Here is a 20,455-nt window from a genome sequence, read left to right as displayed (position 1 = left end):
TAGAAAAGCCTCCAGGTCACGAAAAATAAGAGTAAAGGTTAAGAATAGTTATGATTTAAAAACAAAACAGATACTTCCCCCCCAATAAAAAACAGAAGGATACCTCAACAAGCTATTGTATAGATTAATGATCCAAGAGGATCTAATGATTAAATCACTTGTGCTAAAAGCTCTTACAAGTAAATTTCCCCAAAGGAATAGTCTGTTCTCAGGCTTCTCTTAATTCTTAACCACATGTGGTTTTCCGTATTTTGAAAATAAGAAGTTATAAAGGGACATTGGAAAGCACTCAGTTCTACATCAAATACATAAACAGCTATGCAGTAGTGAGAGTTTCAAAGCAGAGTCAATCACATTTGTTTATGAATTTTGATAAGCCTCGCTTAAAAAAAAAAACTCTACAAAATCAATTCTTACAATGACTTGCTCTCAACACTTAAAGTGCAAAATTCTTACATTATAGTTTTACCCATTACAATGCAATGTAGAAGACAAAGTTGAATTTAAAATATGATCTCATCAAAATATAATGAACATGAATACATTTCCAGCTAATAGAAAATGAATGGTGTTGAAGAACTTATTAGTAATGTTTTAGAGCACTGCACAATAAACTACCTAATAGTATACAAGAGCTCACCAATGGTAGTAAGCAAATGCTAAATTTTTACTTCTCGTATGATTATACTACTTAAATATTTCCAACTAATTTAAAGGAGAAAAAATAACCATATACATTATAGAGATTACAAATAAGTCTTCTAACTTCCCCAGGCATCTACTAACAGCTCAACAGCCTCTGTTATACACAGGAAATAGGAATAGGAAAAATGGGGGGCTTTCTGTTCCCCTTTTAATAAATTGCAGAGGCATAACATTTTCTCAACTTCATTTTATTAACAAAAAGTGCAAACTGTTTTGAACAAAAGCAAACCATGAATCACAGCATTCGGCAAGATACTAGACATAGAAAAGGGAACAATATTCATCAAGTAAAAAATAAGTAGATGAGATGCCTCTCACATGTATGTATATATCCATGCTTTTTCAACAGTCCCTTAGCCAACTTTCAGTGTAATTTTCACAAATAGTATAGCAGCTCAAAAACAAATGCAAGAGCACAATGGTAAAGTTTGGCAATTATTTTGGACTAATTCTGAGTATGAAAGTAAACTTGACACCACAGCTTCATGTAAGCCACTGTACAATATGTAGGAATGTTTAAATGTACTGACACTGAAATCAATGTCTAACTAATGAAAATAAAGGAGAAAACAGGGTATTAAAATACTTGTTGCACTACATAGTTGTTTAGTAAGAAGCAGAAAAAATGTGAAATAATTTTAAATGTTCTTACATGTGTTCATATGACCAGGAACATAACCAATCCATATTAACTTAATCACTTAAAATTACATTTGTAAAAGTCACACAAAAGAAAACTTATGTGCCATTAATCAGTGTGCCTACACTTGAACAAACAAGAAAAGATAAATAAATTAACCTCACTCAGTCAACATAGTTCAAACAGGAGACTTAGTCTAGTGTTACTTTGGTTATTCACATAAAGTGTCTACGGGGCAGAATCTACACATCAGTAATATTTCTGCTCACTAATCTACAGGCACTAATGAAACTATATACCGTAACTAAAACCTGAAATATAAAGGTGGTCATTTAACCACAACTGAGCATCTAGCCAAGACAAGAGAGCACCGATGCTGAGCAGATTACTGAGTGCATGCACTGTCTCTAGGTACGTTTCCTGGCAGTTAACTGCCCTTCTGCTGCAGCAGACAAACTGCTTTTTATGAATATACTATTTACTAAATTAATTGAGGCTACACTGTTATTTCATTACATTATACAGAATTCTTTCCACACAATTTTTTCCTGTGTACTAATGTCTTATACTAGAATTGTGCTACTTTCTAAAGTTTCAGAATTACTACTTCAAGTAGAAATTCTGATGAAAAAAATAAGACCGAATCTGATTATCTGACTGTTGGCAAATTTGAGCACCAACTACAGCAAATTTCAGGGTCAAGGTAGCTTGCAAGTCAGTTCTCTTGATTTGAAAATTACCTTCCACTGTTTTCATCAGTATTGAAGCTGAGATCTTCAGGGCCTATTTGTTCACCATCAGGAAAACTGGGATGTGTACCTAGGAGAAAAAAATAAAAAACAGCATTTTTTTTAAAGACCACTATTTTCTTTTCCTTATCTCTAAATAATCTTACCAAGTGCATTATTTAAGTGATAAAGATGTGCTGGGTTATGAACAAATCTCTATTTTTAGAGAATTTTTGATCTGAGTCAAGTGTAAGCAAACACAAAGGGAAAATAAAGGAGAAAAAAACCAAAATGTGTAATAGATGCCCACAATTAGAAGATGAAAAGCATTGTGTGACTTTGTCTTCCTGGGGACACTACAGGAGCAGCTAAAGAAAGGAACAGGAAATGATGATGATATACACTCTGAGGACTGATTTTGTAAATGTAAAATGTATTTCAAAGCCAATTAAACTGTGCATGCAAATATCGCTACAAAAATCCAAGAGCACTCAAAATAATTTGCCCCAAATTTGGCCCCTGCTTTTAGAAGCAGAGAAGATTACTAAGAGTACCTTAATACTTAAAAAAATCATCAAACGATTGGCTCTGTATTAAAAAGACACTAGACTATCAGGGAAATATGTAAAATACAAAGCTGACAATTAACATAAGCCTGACAATGTTGTCATTCCAGGAACTGTTAAAGAGGATCGCTCAGATTGATCATTAAGAATTCTGGATAAAATACTAACAATGGGTGATGGATGTTAACTAAACTTATTGCGGTGGTCATTTTGCAATGTATACATATATTAAATCATTATGCTATGCATCTAAAACAAAACAAAACTACTAACAATGGGTTTCTCACAGTGAGTTTTTCTCTAACACTTTTGGGGAGAAAGTGGTAATAAAAATCAATGATTCCATAATCTGTACACATTTCTAAGAAGTCAGAAAAAGTTATCTTTAAAAAAGTTACCTTATTAGCTAGGCTACAAATACCTCTGAAAAGAGAACAACAAACAAACAAACAAACAAACCAAAAAGACATCTGAAACCTTCCCGGGGCTGGCAAACATTTTCTATAAAGGAGCAGAGAGTAAATATTGAGGCACTGCAGGCCACAAATGGTCTCTGTTGAAAATTCTTTTTTTTTTAAAAAACAAAAAAACCCCACAACTATTTAAAATGTGAAAGCCATTCTCAGGTCATAGCCTGTACCAAAGCAGGTTGCCAACACTTGCTCCACCCAGTAAGTAGCACGCATTAGGTGTCTGACCACGCAAATGTTACCCACCAAATTTTTTCAGTACTCACCATTTAGTTTACCCCACAGAATGTGATCTCACAAATGACAATAATTTAAAAAAGAAAAAGAAGCAGAAGCAGCAAAGCAGAAGAAACAGAAGCAGAAACAGAAGCAAAGGAAGCAGCAGCAGCAGCAGAAGAGATGGTTTTAATAATCCCTGTGAAATGACATCATGTGCTGCACCTTCATCTGGGGGCTGTGCCATGAAAGAGTCGCTAAAGCCGCCCATGCTGGTGTGTTCCTCCTGCTCCTCGTTCTCCGTGTCACATTCGATGTCACTGTCGCTACTCATTCCTGGCAGGAAACAAGGGGAGAACATGTTTCTGACAAAAAACCACTGCAAGAAAAGGCAATCTCCCTCCTAAACTGAGATTTTTAGTGAGTTTTACACTGAATGCCAAAGTAACAGAAGATACCAAGCAAACAAAAAGAAAAAAGCAACCATACAAACCTCAGTTCTTTTTAGTTATTTATTTATTTATTTTTTGGCACATGGGCTTAGTTGCTCCACGGCATGTGGGATCTTCCTGGAGCTGGGATCGAACCCGTGACCTCTGCATTGGCAGGCGGATTCTTAACAACTGCGCCACCTAGGAAGCCCCTTTTTAGTTATTTAGAGTAGTGTTTATTTTTGTTCTCAAAAATTAAAACTGCCCTTTCCACAGTACCTGAAAAGTTACAATTTGAAGCCAGTATTAATTTCATCGTACTGAGAATATTTTTTCCAATGCAAACATAGCTTTTTTTTTTCTAAAGTCATAAGAGATAACCGGAGCTCTTTTAATCCTGATTCAATGTAGACAGTTTCTACCCTAAAACATATAGAAATATAAATATGCATAAATACGCATTTATACTTATATCTAGGTGTGTGTATAAAAAAATTCCAGTAATTCTAGCAATAAATGAGTTACTATCCAATTTGGGCCTCCAATTCTATTTCTGTGCATGAGTTGGTTTTTAAAAGTTCTATAGAATTTTTAAAGTATAGAAAGAAAGTACTTCTGTTTCAATAAGATAGTGATCAATCAAATCTGAAAATCTTTCTGCTACAAACCCTTATAAATGCTAGATAAAATATAAACTTAAAAATTTTACTGAACAGCTATATTCAAAAGAAAGAAGGGAAATCCATAGGTATAGAGACAAAAAAGGATAAGGAAAACTAGTGGGGTAGATGCAGTTGCCCCAGAGAGCTTGATGTGAAAGTCTTTAATACTCTGTTGGGGACAGGAGAAAAAAAAACTTTGGATCCACCATAGAAAGGCAGTTGAAACTGAGACTAAAACTGCACTCCCTAACATAAAGCTAAAACTCTATTGAAAGAATAAACTAAATAATTCTGTCTACTGTCACAGGAAGGCAGCAGGGAATTCTGTCTCGCTTCTGGGCTCAGCACACCTCAGAATTCAAACTAAGGCCTGTGTGTATAATTTAAATTTGGGATTAGGATGAGGTTCAAATCTTAGGAAAATAACAAAGTCAGGAGCTAGTGTGACTTGCATAAAGCAAATGTAAAACCCCCTAGAGGGCAAGTTCTAGGTAAGATGAAGCAAGCACATTCCACCCTACCTTTCCCACAGAATGCAGCTATAAAACCTGGACAAAATGCATGAGTGGCTATTTGAGGACTGAAAAGTAAACAGGGACAGGCATATTAATGTAGATAAGAATCTGAAGTACCAAACATTAGCAGATTTAAACAAGACCAAGAGCCTCATAAAATCATGTTTAAAAAGGTCCAGGGTACAATCCAAAATTGCCTCAGCATATGAAAAACCAGGTAAAGACAAGCAACAAACATCAATGCTGAGATGACAGAGATGATGTTGAAATTATCTAACACAGACTAAAGCAGATATAAAAATGCTCATGAGCACTCCTGACCATTATAAAAAAGAGGTTAAGAAACACGGGGATAAAAAGGGAATGGTTAAAACTCTGTCAACTGGACAGCCATAGAGAGAGCAAAGGAGAGACAATACATTAAGAGAAAATGGCTGAGAATTTTTCAGAATTAATGAAAAACATTCTGAATTGAATGGAAATAAAAAATACAACATATCAAAAGTTTGGGGATGTGGCTATAGCAGGGCTTAAAGATAAATTTATAGCATTAAATGATTATATTAGAAGAGAAAAAGGCCTCAAATTAATGGTCTAAGCATCTACTTTATGAAACTAGAAAAAAAAAAGTAAATAAACTTGAGTAAAAGGAAATAAAGAACAGAAATAAAATTAGCAGGAAAACAAAAGAAAAAGATCAATGAAACGATAGTTTTTTGAAAAGGTCAGTAAAACTGAAAAGTTTCTAGGCAGATTAAGACAAAGCGGCGATGGGCAAAGGGGAAGCTGGGACGAAGTGAGAGAGTAGCAGTGACATATACACACTACCAAATGTAAAACAGATAGCTCGTGGGAAGCTGCTGTGTAACACCGGGAGATCAACTTGATGATGGGTGATGACTTAGAGGGCCGGGATAGGGAAGGCGGGAAGGAGTCGCAGGAAGGAGGGGATATGGGGATATATGAGTAGATGCAGATGATTCACTTTGTTGTACAGCAAATACTGGCACAACAGTGTAAAGCAATTATATTCCAATAAAGGGCTTAAAAAAACATAAAAAAAAAAAAGACAAAGGAGAGCAAATAAAACTAGCAATATTAGGAATAAAAGAGGGGACCACTACCGATTCTACAGACATTAAAAGGATAATAAAGGAACAGTATAACTTTATGCTCTTGAAATCAAGAACACAGATAAAATGAACAAATTCTTTGATAAACACAAACTACCAAAATTTGTTCAGGTAAAAACGATAACCTGAACAGGTATTTTAAGTACTGAAGAAACAGAATTTGTAGTTTAAAAATCTATCAACAAAGAAAACCGTTGCCCCAGACAGCTTTACTCGTGAGTTCCTCCTCTTCTGTTTTCAAGAAAAGTTTGTGTAGTACTATTTCTCCCTTAAATATTTTGAAAATATAGGCTGGATGTATGGACGTTTCTGAAATCTCCCTCCTCAGCAAAGGAAAAAACTTTCCTGCTCTAAGGAATCAAGAGCAACACTGTTTAGAGCCTAAACCAGCTACTTGTCTGAAGCACCACCTCCACCTTGTGGCCCTTCATGGAACTGCTGCTGAGAACTCTAAAACCCACAGGAGTTATTGAAATTCTAGGCAGAAATTTGATCTCTTGGTACTAGTATTTCTGCATTCCTGACATATATTAACCTCCAAGAGTCACAAACAAGGAACTGGAATTCTCGGCAATTCCCCCAAATCTTAAGTTATTCATTAAATACAATATTTTTCACACTATTTATTATGTATCTTTTAAAATTTTTGGTGAGTTGGTAGTATTTACAAGAACTGTAGCATACAGTGAATATTCAAATACTGGAAAATGCTGTGAACATTATTGGGTAATAGTTGAATAATGTACACTTAGAACTCTTAGCAAGGTTTATAGCACTACATGTCAAAAATGTCAACATGAGAAATCATTCTGCTTCTGAAACTTCCTATTTCTTGGAGCACCACTAATAGGATTCCTGTATAGTATAGTACAGTACAGTATAGTATAGTATAGTATAGACTTATTAAGATTTACATAGCAGCAGACAGGGCCATGAACACATACTTACAAAATGGCAACAGTTATATCCAGGACTGAATTGATTGCAACTGCTTCTTTCCAAGGTGGTTGCATTAATATTAACCTTTGATTCTAGGTATCAGCATTTCCGGTTTATACTTTCAACTTGCCATAAGTGGATTTTTCCAAAGCAGCCATGTTTCTGTGTTTTTTCTGCTTTGTTTTGTTTTTTTAATTTATTTTTTGGCTACGCCATGCAGCATGTGTAGTTCCCCAACCAGGGATCGAACCCACGCCCCCTGGAGTGGTAGCACAGAGTCTTAACCATTGGACCACCAGAGAAGTCCCCATGTTTCTGTGTTGACTGTTAAGATCAACTCTAACGGGAGAATTAGAATAATCTTTTCCGGTTTTTATATTTCTTGCCTTATTTTTCTGAGCATTCAGAAAAACATGAATTTCCCAAGAAATGTTGGAAAGGAATTCCTGCATGAAAACACTACTTGGTTTTTTATATCAAGTCCTAAGATCTGAAGTTCCCTAGCTCTGTGAATGTAATGAGAAAAACAAATTGGTCTCTTGACCTCTAGTTTAATTGTTGGCCTACTGGGTCACCAGGTCCTGTACAACCCACTGCCATCAGTGACAGCAAGTAAATACAACATAAGGTCAAATACTTTCATTTCTTGGAAATGAAAGTAGCTACTGTCAAGCAACAGGTCACAAGCTATTTGCTATGTGCCCTGCACCATACACTGCAATGTCTATCTACTGCACTAAGTAAAAGTTAAAGCAAACTAGTGATATTTCACTAACTATAACAAATTTGAATACAGGACCTTTCTTTATCTCACCAGAAAGTGTCAGCAAGTTTTCACACAACTGGCTGTCAATGATAATTAATTATAAGATACCATTAAATGGAAGATGTTTCAGAGACATTAATGGGGGGGGGGGACCAAAAAAACCCTGCATCTTAAAGTGAAATTTGAAATAGGATATTTCTGTATATTTCTTTGAATATCCACTATATGCTCAGTAGTCCAAAGCTAACTTTTGAGTTATAACTCCCTTACTCAAGGGTGCTCAAACTTCAGCTGCTTCAAAAATACACTAACCACCTGGTAGAGCAAACACTAATGCCTCACTTGCCTTCCTCCTTTCCAACCTCAATATTGTTTAGCTATCTTCCCTTCTCCATGTGGCCATGTAGAATGGATCAGGGAGGGGAACCAAACGTTTAGACTTTGCCAGGTTTCCTTTTTTTTTGCTAGTGATTAATGAGATGTGCACTAAGAAAGGTTCTCCTCATTGATAAATAGAGACATATAAAATAAAATAATTCTCCCCTACTCCCAGAACAATATTCTGACTCCATACAAAGTCTGGAACAGCAGCAACCACCTTGCCATTCTGAGAGGAGCTAAGCCAACTCAGAATGGCAGAGCAAAAGACTGGGGGATTGAGGATGTGGGAGGAAATGAATTCTTGATGACATTAAGCAGCTAAATTTTCAACCCTGAAACTGCCCTACCAGAGTTAGGTGAGACTTCTTGTTAACACAAGAGAGTAAATCTTCCCATTGCTTAAACCAGCTGGTTGGGTTTTTGTAACTTATATTAGAGATTCTTAACTGCTATACCAAAAGGAATCAGCAATGCTGGAGCATCAGACTTTGTACTACTCTTAGATAGGGTGCCAGTAAGGTTTGTAACAGGCATGCCATCACTTTTCCCTGGGATGGATGACACCCCTGACTTAATTAAAAAGGATTATGCTAATTCAGTAGAACTCAATCACATAGTTTCCAGTTTTAGACAGAACAAGGAAGAAACCGGTCTACCTAAGGAATTCTGTTGGGGGGGTTGGGGGGGGCGGTGAGGAAGAAATCAAGATTTCTGGAATCTAGCCATTAACCAGATTAACACAAGGTTGTCCTATAAGATCCCAGTTAGAAAGGAAAAGGCCTGTTGAGGACTGTCATGTCTAAGAAAAGTCACATTTTACTGACTCTCAGGAACATTTAAGAGACCATTTGTTTTTTCCTAAGCATAGATACTAGACAATCCCACTCAACTTTTCACCAAGGCTTACCAGTGTGAAAAATAAAGGTTTCCTGAGAACTGGCTCCTGCTGATGATAGATTAATACCCACAGCAGTAAGTAAGGCCCCATTCTCCTCCCACAAAGCAAATTCCAAAAGGCACAGAGCTCCTTTAGTTTACCTATTCCTTTCTTCCAGCATTATCAATTTAGTCTCCACTGCCTACCCTGGGACTCTAGTGGCAAACAAGCTGGTTAGATACCAACAAACTGCAATGGTGGACCTTCCTGGCACTGCTGGTTTGCATGTTTACAGTAACTTTTCTTATTGAGTTCTAGGTGCTCTGCATCACTGCAACACTCCTTACGTACATACTCAGTGTTACTGAGTAACACTGACAGCACTAAATCTGAGGTTCCAGGCCTTGAAAGTGCAGAGGAGATCCTAAACGCGGCCAGGCAAATGCCTTTCTCCAGTTTAGGATAAGCTGTTAACGATTAGCATTAAAATAAGATATGGAACTAATGTCAAAACTTACAGGGATTTTTGGGGTGCTAACCAGGTATTTACATAGAAAAATTGCTGAGAAAATGTGAATTTCTGAGATGAAGGCTGAACTTTAAAAGTCCAAGTCATCTCTCACCTAGCTTAATTTAACATGCTTCTTACTAGTCTTTCTGTCCCCAGAGTTCCACAACCCACTCCCAGTCCCCAACTCAGCTAGAGTAGGAATTTTAAAACATAATTGTATTATTTTACTCCTTGCTTAGATCTCATTCAAAGGATAAAGTCCAATTCTAGCTAGGAATACAGTATAACTCTTCAAGATGTGACCTCAGCCTCCACTCTGGCCTCATCTTTCTTCACCTAACTCAACTAACTCATACTCATCCCTGTGGATGATCTTTCCAAGGGTGGACTAGGTTAGTGGAGAGGTGAGAGTTAAGAGCATTGGCTCTGTGACTTTGAAGTAAGGGAAGTTACATCTCTAGGCCTCAGCCTATTCACCTGCAAAATCAAAATAATAAAGTAACTACCATGTAGGCCTGTACTGAGAAAACATAAGATAATACTGGTAAAGTCTTCAGCAGTCTCTAATACCTAACAAGGGCTTGCAAATATTATCTATTATTTTTATTATTACATACCTGTTAGTTGAGCTCCCTATATACCCTATCACAGCACTCATCATTTCATATTGTATTTGGCTATTAACTGGTCTCTAACATATGTTTTTTGGTTTTCAATTGCTCTCCCTGCTCCCTTCACACCACCACCAACACAATATCCAGCACACTTGAGAACTGCAACTTGCTCCCATCTGTAACGACCCACTCTGGCAAGAGATTCTCAAGGAGTTGTCACCCTTGGTTTGAGTTTTCAACTCAACTCGTGGTTCTCAATTGGGGATGATTCCGCCTCCCAGGGGACACTTGGCAATGTTTGGAGACATTTTTGGTTATTGTAATTCAGAGGAGGTACTACTGGCACCTAGTGGTTAAAAGCCAAGAATGCTGCTAAACATTCTACAGAGCACAGGGCAGGCTCCTAATATAAAGAATCACCTGGCACAATACATCAATGGCACCAAGGTAGAGAAACCCTGAACTAAACAATGGGTTCAGGAATTACTTTATCACCAGCACTAAAACAGTGCCAGGCAAATTAGGGGCATTTCACAAATGCTACCATAAATAGAAGGAGCCTATAATTCCAGCACATGCTATAACAATTTAAGCCACCACAATCTATAATCCGGATGTATAAATATATGGAAACTAGCTAATCCCTATAGATCCTTTCTATGAAGATCAATCATAATACATTTTCCTTATTGTTTTAACAATCGACACTTCACTTTAAGAATCCTTTCCATTTAATCTCTTCTACTGAAATAATGCTGCCCTCCACAGGAGCACCAACTAGGACAGAAGACCAAAATGTTTAGAGTTCTTTAACTGAAAAACCTGAAAATGCCACCACCCACACAAACTCTCACAGGGCAGCCAGAGGTAGATGCTGGCACCTTTTATATATGCTTTGAGCTACAATTCATCAATCAATGAAATTCAAATAAGTGCAGACCTGGTAGGTGGCAGAGTTTCACTGAGAAATGAAAAAAAATTTCACTGTCAAGTATCATTAATAAAGTTGACATGCTTTTCTGACAACATATAAAGGATGAGCAAGGGCAACACACACAGCCTTATTTCAAGCACCTTCTGTTAACTCAAAACTGCAAGTTTCCCACACTTCTAGAGAAAGAATAACGAACCTGGAAGGATATGCAGACAAATACTAGAAGTGGAACTGAGAACGAACTGGCAGAGTAGAAGTCGGTTACCATAAAGGATTTTTTAAGTGGTTAAAGTTTGGAATCCTTCCAAAAGAGCAAAGCAATCTACAACATTAATCAAGACTGACTTTAGAAGATGAGGTACTTAACATTTAATACTCTAATTAGTTGTTTTGGGGCATGTTTTTCCCATAAACATACCAATTTCACCTTTTCATACCTGGCAAAACTTCAGTGCCTATCATGTAGGTAGCATAACACATTTAATGAATGAGCAAATGAAGTATCTGCAGATTTTCCCCCTGCAAAATGCCCCTTCTAGTAAGATATGTCCTTTTATGTAGTCAGTTATCCATATTGCCTTCTGCTTTGCTTAATGTCCTAGTAAATCAAACTCAGTGGCACAATGAATGCTGTTTTCAGATCAAGCATGTCAGATAGTAGATAATATCTCAGTGACTGTTTTATTAAAGCAACCACCCCTCATCACCATCATCAAAAAAAGATTATTATTCTGCCTTCCACCAATTATGACTTCACAGTTCCTTACCTTCCTCTGGGGCAGCTGAAGCTCCTTCAGGTAGCATAGGCTGTAATTCCCCAGTTTCAGAATTATTTTCCAAATCAGTCATTTGCATTCCTTCCAGACGACCTCCTTTAGCATTAGTCCTCAAAGACGGAGAAAATAACCTGATATTTTTGTATAACTAGTGAGTGACAAAATAATCTAGATTTTCTTCTTGTCCAGAAACTGAGCAAACTAAGTAAGGTATAGGGCACTGGTGTTTAATACTAAATTTCAAGTTTTACTTTTAAAAGATTCACTAGAAGATTCACAACGAAAGGTTATAAAGTGGTAGACTGCATCAGTGTCAATATCCCAGTTGTGATAATATATCAGCATTTTGCAAAATGTTATTATTAGGGGAAACTGGGTAAGGTACACAGGCCCTCTCTATTCTTTCTACTTGCATGTGAATCTACAATTATCTCCATAAGAATTCCAATTTAAAAATAAATATAAGTAGAAGTCCTTAGTAACATGTTCTCATCAATACAGAAAGACTTTTGAGGTATACTGAGTGAGAAAACAAGGTGCACCTTTTGTATTAAAAAAAGCTACACAGTCACAGTTGCTTAAATATGCATGAAAGCTGAGAAGACACAGCATATATAAAAAATTAAGAACAGCAGGAATGTATGTGGGCAGGAGGTTGCAAAACAAAGCAGACGGGAGACAAAGGTGGGGAAATTTTAACTTAATATTCTTTGTTTTAACTTCCATTTTTGAACCATTTATTATTAGTATTTAAAATTTTTGCTTACACTATCTTAAATCAGGCAAGGAAAAAAAGACAAGCTGGAAAGCACCACATAAGCCAGGGTGGCAGTATAATTAACCATAAAATGAGGGTTATAGCTATGAGCTTTACACATTTATAAAGGGTTTTACAGTCTAGAAAAAAGTGCACATTCGTACACATTTAATTTGACTAAAGGCAGATACAAAACCAGGTTAGGAAATGGGGAAGACATGACAATCTCCAATGATTATAACACCTTTCCACTGCTTAAACTTGAGCTAAAACAGCTGTCCTATTAGATTTAGCGATTATCCAAATCTTAAAACTCTATAAAATTAAGTAAACTTAAGGGATATTAATCTTTCTCTAAATTTAATTCAGAGTTCTTTTCAAAGTCTCCAACATAGAAGTATTCCACTGTTTAAAATCAGAAATGTATTTCATATCCATAAAACAGACCAGCAGATGGATATTAATGGCTCATTTAGCACATTCACAGACAATACATCCCAATATCACTCTCCTTTAAATGGATGGAAGTTTAAGTGACATGACTGGGATTTGAGTTTATGTTTCCTGGGAGAGAGAGAGAGATATATCCTTTTGAGAAATTCCAACTATGTGTTTTGAGGACACTTTCATAAAAGGAAAAAAAAAAAGGTGAGATGAAAGCAGAAAAGCAGTGTTAAAATAAAACTGCTAGAAGCCCTCTGTTCCATACAAAATTCATGTAAAAGACCTATAGGACATAATATATGTCCCAGCACAAATGTCGTTGAAAAGTGTGGGACAGATGGAAAAAAAAAAGTTGACACAAAAATCTCACAAGGCAGAGGTCACACAAGGTTAAATAACGTTATTATCCTAACTTCAGTGAAAATGAGTTCTAATGTATTTAAACTGAATTTCTGGTACTATCTCATTCTGTTAAGAAGAAAAAGTAAGGTCTCTGACATTTTAAAAGTTATGTTTAATACAACAAATAAACTGCTAAAAAATTAATTATAAATTTATTTTGTTCATTACGTTGTAGACTTAAAGTGCCAAACAAAGCTATTAGCTACTGTTCCATTACATAAATGAAAGAACTTAATTTACCCCAAGGTGACCATTTTTCTCCTTTTTTCAACAGTAGGTAAGCCACTGAAAACTGCAACCACAACAGCATCTGAATCCAAAGCTTGACACTGCCGGTCTTCTGACTTCGGCAGAATGTCACTGATACTGCCATGTGTCAAGGCTCGGGGAGAACTGTGCCTGCTCCCAGACTGAGAGCTTCCTGGGGAGCCTACAAAAAATGAAGGGGATATCCAGAAAGAAGGCAAACAAACAAAAAGTCCTCTCTCTAGTCTCCACTTTAGGAGATCTCAATATACATACATTTTTAAACCATAGGAAAACTCAAAAATAATTTTAAAGGACTTCCCTGGTGGTCCAGTGGTAAAGAATCCGTCCTGCAGGTGACGTGGGTTCCATCCCTGGTTGGGGAACTAAGATCCCACATGCTGTGGGGTAACAAAGCCCACACGCCACAACTACTGGGACAGCACAACTCACCTTAGAGTCTGTGTGCTGCAAACTACAGAGCCCACGCACCCTGGAGCCTGTGCACCACAACTAGAGAAAAGAAGACCCACACGCTACAACCAGAAAGAAGCCCACACACCGCAGCAAAGAGCCCACGCACCACAACAAAGACCCTATGCAGCCAAAAATAATAAAAAAATAATTAATTAAAAAATTTAAAATATATCCCAGTCTTTTTTTTAAGAACTCAATTTTATTTATTTATTTATTTATTTATTTATTTATTTATTTATTTATTATTTTTGGTTGCATTGAGTCTTCATTGCTGCGTGCAGGCTTTCTCCAGTTGTGGCAAGTAGGGGCTACTCTTCACTGCAGTGTGCAGGCTTCTCAGGCTTCCCTTGTTGTTGAGCACAGGCTCCAGGTGTGCAGCCTTCAGTAGTTGCGGCACGTGGGCTCAGTAGTTGTGATACACAAGTTTAGTTGTTCTGCAGCATGTGGGATCTTCCCAGACCACAGCTCGAAACAGTGTCCCCTGCATTGACAGGTGGATTTTTAACCACTGAGCCACCAGGGAAGTCCCTATCCTTGTCTTTTTTTTTTTTTAATAAATTAATTTATTTATTGGCTGCATTGGGTCTTCATTGCTGCACATGGGCTTTCTCTAGTTGCTGAGAGCAGGGGCCACTCTTCATTATGGTGTGCAGGCTCCTCATTGTAGTGGCTTCTCTTGCCGTGGAGCATGGGCTCTAGGCACGTGGGCTTCAATAGCTGCGGCACACAGGCGCAACAGTTGTGGCTCATGGGCTCTAGAGCACAGGCTCAATAGTTGCGGTGCATGGACTTAGTTGCTCCGTGGCATGTGGAATCTTCCCAGAGCAGGGCTTGAACCCATGTCCCCTGCATTGGCAGGAGGATTCCTAACCAGTGTGCCACCTAGGAAGTCCTATCCTTGTCTTTTTGATGCCAGGTATTTAAAATTCAGGAGTCCAGAACATGGAGCCTAACGGCTGCATTTTCTTACTGATGGGTCTATTCTGTTGTGTGATTAAGGAACTTTCAAATTGAGTTTCAGCATTTTTGGTGCCTTTGGAGGCCTAAAGCTATACCATAACATCGATTTCGAATAACAGACATCTATCCACCAAAATTACATTTTGAACTCTCCAAACTTACCTTCAGACAGAGTTTGACAGTCTCCCTTTGAACGGCTATTTTCACCAGAGTCTACTGCTCTTCGAAGTGACAGACTGCCTGCTATACTGGACCGAGCTGGCTTGGGTGAATTATTCTTCTTATTTGTGGCTGCAAAGACATTTTAAAACATTTCTGATTATGAAAAAATAGCACAAAACTTATTACCTAAGCAGTCAGAGAAAGGTTTAATCTGACCATACGTGAAAGGCATTCCCATCTACTGTGCCCAAAAATAAACAGAATACTCTGGTCCCAACTGGTTTATTTGAGTATGCCAAAGGTATTCTTATTTTTCTGCTTGTGGAACAGTCTTAACTTACAAAAGTAGAAAATTATCAGTGAACTCCAAAAGAAAAATCAAACCAGACATGAACTCCAACTTCAGTTTAATTAAACTAAGTATTAACAACAAAACAATAACCACCAAATACTTGGAAACTGTAAAACATTATTAGATTAAAAAGAAATGAATGCTGAATTAGAAACAAACACCATTATAACACTTCAAGATGTTTGTGACTAAAACAGTAATTAGGGGAAAATGTATAGCCTTAAAATGAACTAATTAGAAAAAATTGAAACTAAATGGCCTAACATGCATAAACTCAAGATGGAAAAATAACAAAAAGAAAGCACATCAATAATCAACTGACTTTTTATACATCAGCAAAGAACAATCCAAGAATGAAATTAAGAATACAAATTCCATTTACAATAGCATCAAATAGAATAAAATACTTAGGGAAAAATTTAACAAAGAAATGTAAGACCTGTACATTGTTGAAAGAAAATAAGGAAAAAAGGAAAAATATGCTGTGTTCATTAACCAGAAGACTTAATATTGTTAACATGGCAATACTCCCAAACTTGATCTACAATACAGATTCAACACAATCCCTATAAAAATTCCAATTGTCTGTTTTTTTTTTTTGCAGAAATTGACAAGCTGATCCTAAAATTTACATAAAAATGCAAAAGATCCAGAATACTTCAAAACAATCTTGAATGAAGGACTCACACTTATGATTTCACAACTTGCCATAAAAAGACAATGTTCAAGACTGTCTACTAGTGTAAAGATAGAAATACAGATCAATGGAACAGAACTGAGAGTCCAAAAATAAACCCTTACATTTATGGTCAATTAATTTTTGACAAGGAGACCAAGATAATTCAATGGGCAAAGGAAAAAAAACAAAAAAGACAATAACAAGTGTTGATAAGGATATGGAGAAACTGGAACCCTCCTACACTGCTGAAGAATGTAAAATGGTACAACTGCTTTGGAAACAGTATGGCTGTGCCTTAAAAAGTTAAACATAGCTCCCATATAATCCAGCCAATTCACTCCTAAGCATATAGTTAAGATAATAAAAACATATTCTGCACAAAATATTGTACATGCATGTTCAAAGCATCATTATTCATAATAGCCAAAAAGAAAAAAAAAAAAAAATCCAAGTCCTCAGCAAGATGAGTAGATCAAATAAAAAGTGGTACCCACATACAATGAAGTATCACTCAGCCATAAAAAGGAATGAAATAATACATGCTACAACATGGATGGCCCTTGAAAACATTATGCTAAGTCAGAGAAGCCAGATACAAGAGGCTTCATATTGTGTGATTCCATTTATATGAAAAGTCCAGAAGAAGCAAACCCATACAAATAGATTAGCAGTTACCAGGGGACAGGGAGAAGGGGACGATGGGGAATAACGGCTCATGGGTATGGGTACAGAGTCTACAAGGAGAGCGAAAGCAGGTCTTTTGGCCCTTTCCTGTTTGCCCATTTCTGTTCCCCTCATCTTAAAAGAACCTAATTATAGGAATGAGATCACTAGGCAATTTAATCCAACTCCTGACTTTTGCTATCCTGAATGCACACCACGCCTTGTTGATTCTTTTCCTAGAAAAAGGAAGTAAGAATGAAGAATTAAGCAGTTTAAAAAATCACTAGCTCTCTTCTCCCAACAGCCCCCTAAGCAATCCTGCAGGCAGACCACCTGGCCAAGATAACATCTAATTGGAGAGTCAGCCAATCTGCACCCAATGGAGAATGATGCAGAACCCAACCTCCTGCTTCGATGATTCACTGAGATTCTCCCCCTGATACCCCATTTTTTACACCTTTAAAAACAGTCACTATCTTTGGAGCTGGTCTCTGGACACAAGTTCACTGTCTCTTCTGATTAAAGCACCTTTCCTTTCTACTGACACTTGCCTCTCAAATTATTGTCTTTTGAGCAGTGAGCAGCAGAACCTAAGTTCGGTACAAGAGGAGTGATGAAATGTCCGAGACTTAGATAATGATTTACTGTCACACAACTTGGTAAATATACTAAAAACTGCTGAATCGTACATTTGGGGAAAAAAAGGTGCTGTGAGAAAAAATTATGACCAATTTCTCCACTGCAAAGTATACATAAACTATTGGTTAAGGGGAAAACAATGAAGAGATGCATTAAAAAAGGCAGAAATTAACATAACAAAAAGACAGTAGATGAAATAAATCTGAGAACTAAGTCTCTGAAGAGATGAATAAAATGCACAAGCCTCTAGCAAGTCAAATCAAGGGATAAAATAAGAAAACACAAATAAGCAATGCTATAACTGAAAAAGTTAACATCCCATATGCAGAGGAAGTTTTTAAAATTTAAGGGAATGGAGTGACTTTACACCAATATATTTATCTAATGAGTTTTCTAAGAAAATTAATTATGAAAACTGATTTAAGAAGCAGAAGTATGAGACCAATAAACACATAGAAATGAAAAAGGCTGTTAAAGTTTTATCCCTGAAAGAACTACTAGATAGTTTTATGGATGAGTTTTTTACAATTTTAACGAGCAAGGTAACATCAAAATAATTTTACAGCACAGAAAAAGACAAAAGCTTCTGAATTTATTCTATGAGATTGGCATAAAATCAGAACTCAAATGTGTTAAGGATAGTAAAATGAAATTATAGCTCAATTTTACTTAGTGACTACATAGTCAAGAATCCTAAGTATTAGCTGGGACTTCCCTGGTGGTCCAGTGGTTAAGACTCTATACTTCCACTGCAGGGGGTGCAGGTTCGATCTCTGGTTGGGGGGGAGACGGACTAAGATCCTGCCTGCCATGAGGCAAAAAAAATAAATAAATAAAGAAGAATCCTAAGTAAACCATTGAAGAACAGGGGATTAGGGACACCAACCCTCCAGGCAATCGAAAATTCAGGTATACCTTTACAGTCGGCTCTCCTTATCAGTGGTTCAGCATCCAAAGACTCAACCACCTGAGGATTTATTGAAAAAAAATCTGTGGATAGGAGGACCTACACATTTCCAACTCACTTTGTTCAAGGGTCAATGATACATTAAAAAATTACAAAAAAAAAAAAAAAATCCAAACCAAAACCAAGTAGAAAGACTCATTCTACAATTTCAAGAATGGTCAGTATTAGATAAATAATGTAATTCTCTGTGTTCACAAAATAATACAGCAAAATAATCTGATTATTTTGACAGATGACAAAAAAGCATTTGATATAATTCTATACAATTTCTTGACTTAAAAAAACTCCTAGTAAGCAGTGCTGACTGAAAAAAATGCACAACCTAAAAGTTAAGAATTATTGTTTATTTGGTGGAGTTTCTGAGGGCTTCAAGCCCAGGAGGCAGCCTCACAGAATAGTTCTGAGGGACTGCTCTGAAGAGGCAATGGAGGAGCCAGGATATATAGTGATTTTCCCAATGAAGACCAGGTAGTTGGAACATCAGAAGATTACAGTTAATTAAAAAATACCCCCAAACAAACAAAAAACACCAAAAAAGAAAAAACAAACCCCCCAAAACAAAAAACCCCACAGATATCTAAGTTAATGAATTTAGAACTCTTCTGCATGTGGGAAGATACAAAAGTCTGGGCTCAATGAAATCATTCCTTTGATATGCACCTTAGCAATCTAGGGCCAGTATCCTTTTCTTTCTCATCCTGAGTTCCCTCAGGACTCTCTCCCACTCTGAGTTTCCTCAGGCAGCTGTAGTGACTTGAAGCCTGCAACATCCTTTTTTACTGATATGGCACGCAACATTTTTTCATTCACAGTAGGAAAAGAGGTAGTTTGGTGTAATGGTGAAAGCCACAGGCTCTAAGGTTCAAGTTCTTGGCTCTGCAATTACCACTGTGAAACTCTAGGAACCTTTAATGCCCTGTGCCTCAGTTTCTTTATCTGTAAATTGGAAATAAAAATAACTTGCCTCACACAGTTGCTGTTGGGATTAAGTGAGTTAACACATGTGACTTAGAATAGTAAGAATGATATCTGGTACATAATAAACACTTAGTAAATGTTAACCATTATTGTTAGGAATAGAAGGATATATTTTTCAACTTGATAAAAACTCCCTTTTGAAACATACAGCAAAATTTGAACTTAATGAGATAAAAACTAAAGGAATTCCCAGAGTTGAAAACATTACGAAAATTCTATTATTGTTATTAGTTAACATTGTTCTGAGGTCCCAGCCTAGAAAATACAATATGAAAAGTAAACAAGCAGGAAAGGAGTGGATAAACTATGACTATTTGCTGATGATATGACTGTCTACTTAGTAAATACAATATAATTGACTAAAAAACTTACAATTAAAAAAGTTCACTAAGTGGGCTGAATACAAAATAAACATGTGAAAACCAACAGTCTTCCTATATGTCAGTAACCAATAATTAGAAAATATTATGAGGAAAAAAAGATCCCATCACAACAGCAACCTAAATTATAATATACCTAGAAATTAACAAGACATATACAGAACTTACATGAAGAAATCTAAAACTCTGAAGAAGTATATGTCTATAACAGATGACTTGAATAAATGGAAACACCACGTTCCTAAATTTGAATGTTTTAGTACTGAAAAGATGTCAATTCCTCAAATTAAATGTTAATTAATGCACTAAATGTAACACAATTCCAGTCAAAACTAATTTCTGGAAGAGTAAACATATAAGAACCATCAAAAACATTTTGAAAACAAAAATAAAATGAAGGCCACAATAGCCAGGACGTGGAAGCAATCTAAATTGTCCATCAACAGAGGAATGGATAAAGAAGATGTGGTACATATATACAATGG

At 36.5% G+C, this 20,455-nt stretch overlaps 1 protein-coding gene across 5 annotated transcripts in view; it reads right to left on the bottom strand.

The window, feature by feature from the left end:
* The window catches only part of TRIM37 (tripartite motif containing 37), a 148,159-nt gene that overhangs the window by 38,216 nt on the left and 89,488 nt on the right, over positions 1–20,455 (bottom strand). For 3 of the 5 annotated variants that reach the window (XM_057714464.1, XM_057714465.1, XM_057714469.1), the window contains exons 20-24: positions 15,313–15,441; positions 13,708–13,897; positions 11,856–11,995; positions 3,551–3,661; positions 2,086–2,164 (exon numbers count right to left, since the gene is read on the bottom strand). In XM_057714464.1, coding sequence (XP_057570447.1) covers positions 2,086–2,164; positions 3,551–3,661; positions 11,856–11,995; positions 13,708–13,897; positions 15,313–15,441 — 649 coding nt within the window. The remainder of the gene's footprint in view (positions 1–2,085; positions 2,165–3,550; positions 3,662–11,855; positions 11,996–13,707; positions 13,898–15,312; positions 15,442–20,455) is intronic. The other 2 variants (XM_057714470.1, XM_057714468.1) reach the window with 1 other exon arrangement.

This window comes from Hippopotamus amphibius, chromosome 17, assembly GCF_030028045.1.
Source record: "Hippopotamus amphibius kiboko isolate mHipAmp2 chromosome 17, mHipAmp2.hap2, whole genome shotgun sequence".
Taxonomy (NCBI): Eukaryota; Metazoa; Chordata; class Mammalia; order Artiodactyla; family Hippopotamidae; genus Hippopotamus; species Hippopotamus amphibius.
The sequence above is the reverse complement of the archived record's forward strand: the minus strand, read 5'-3'. Positions and strand labels throughout refer to the sequence as shown.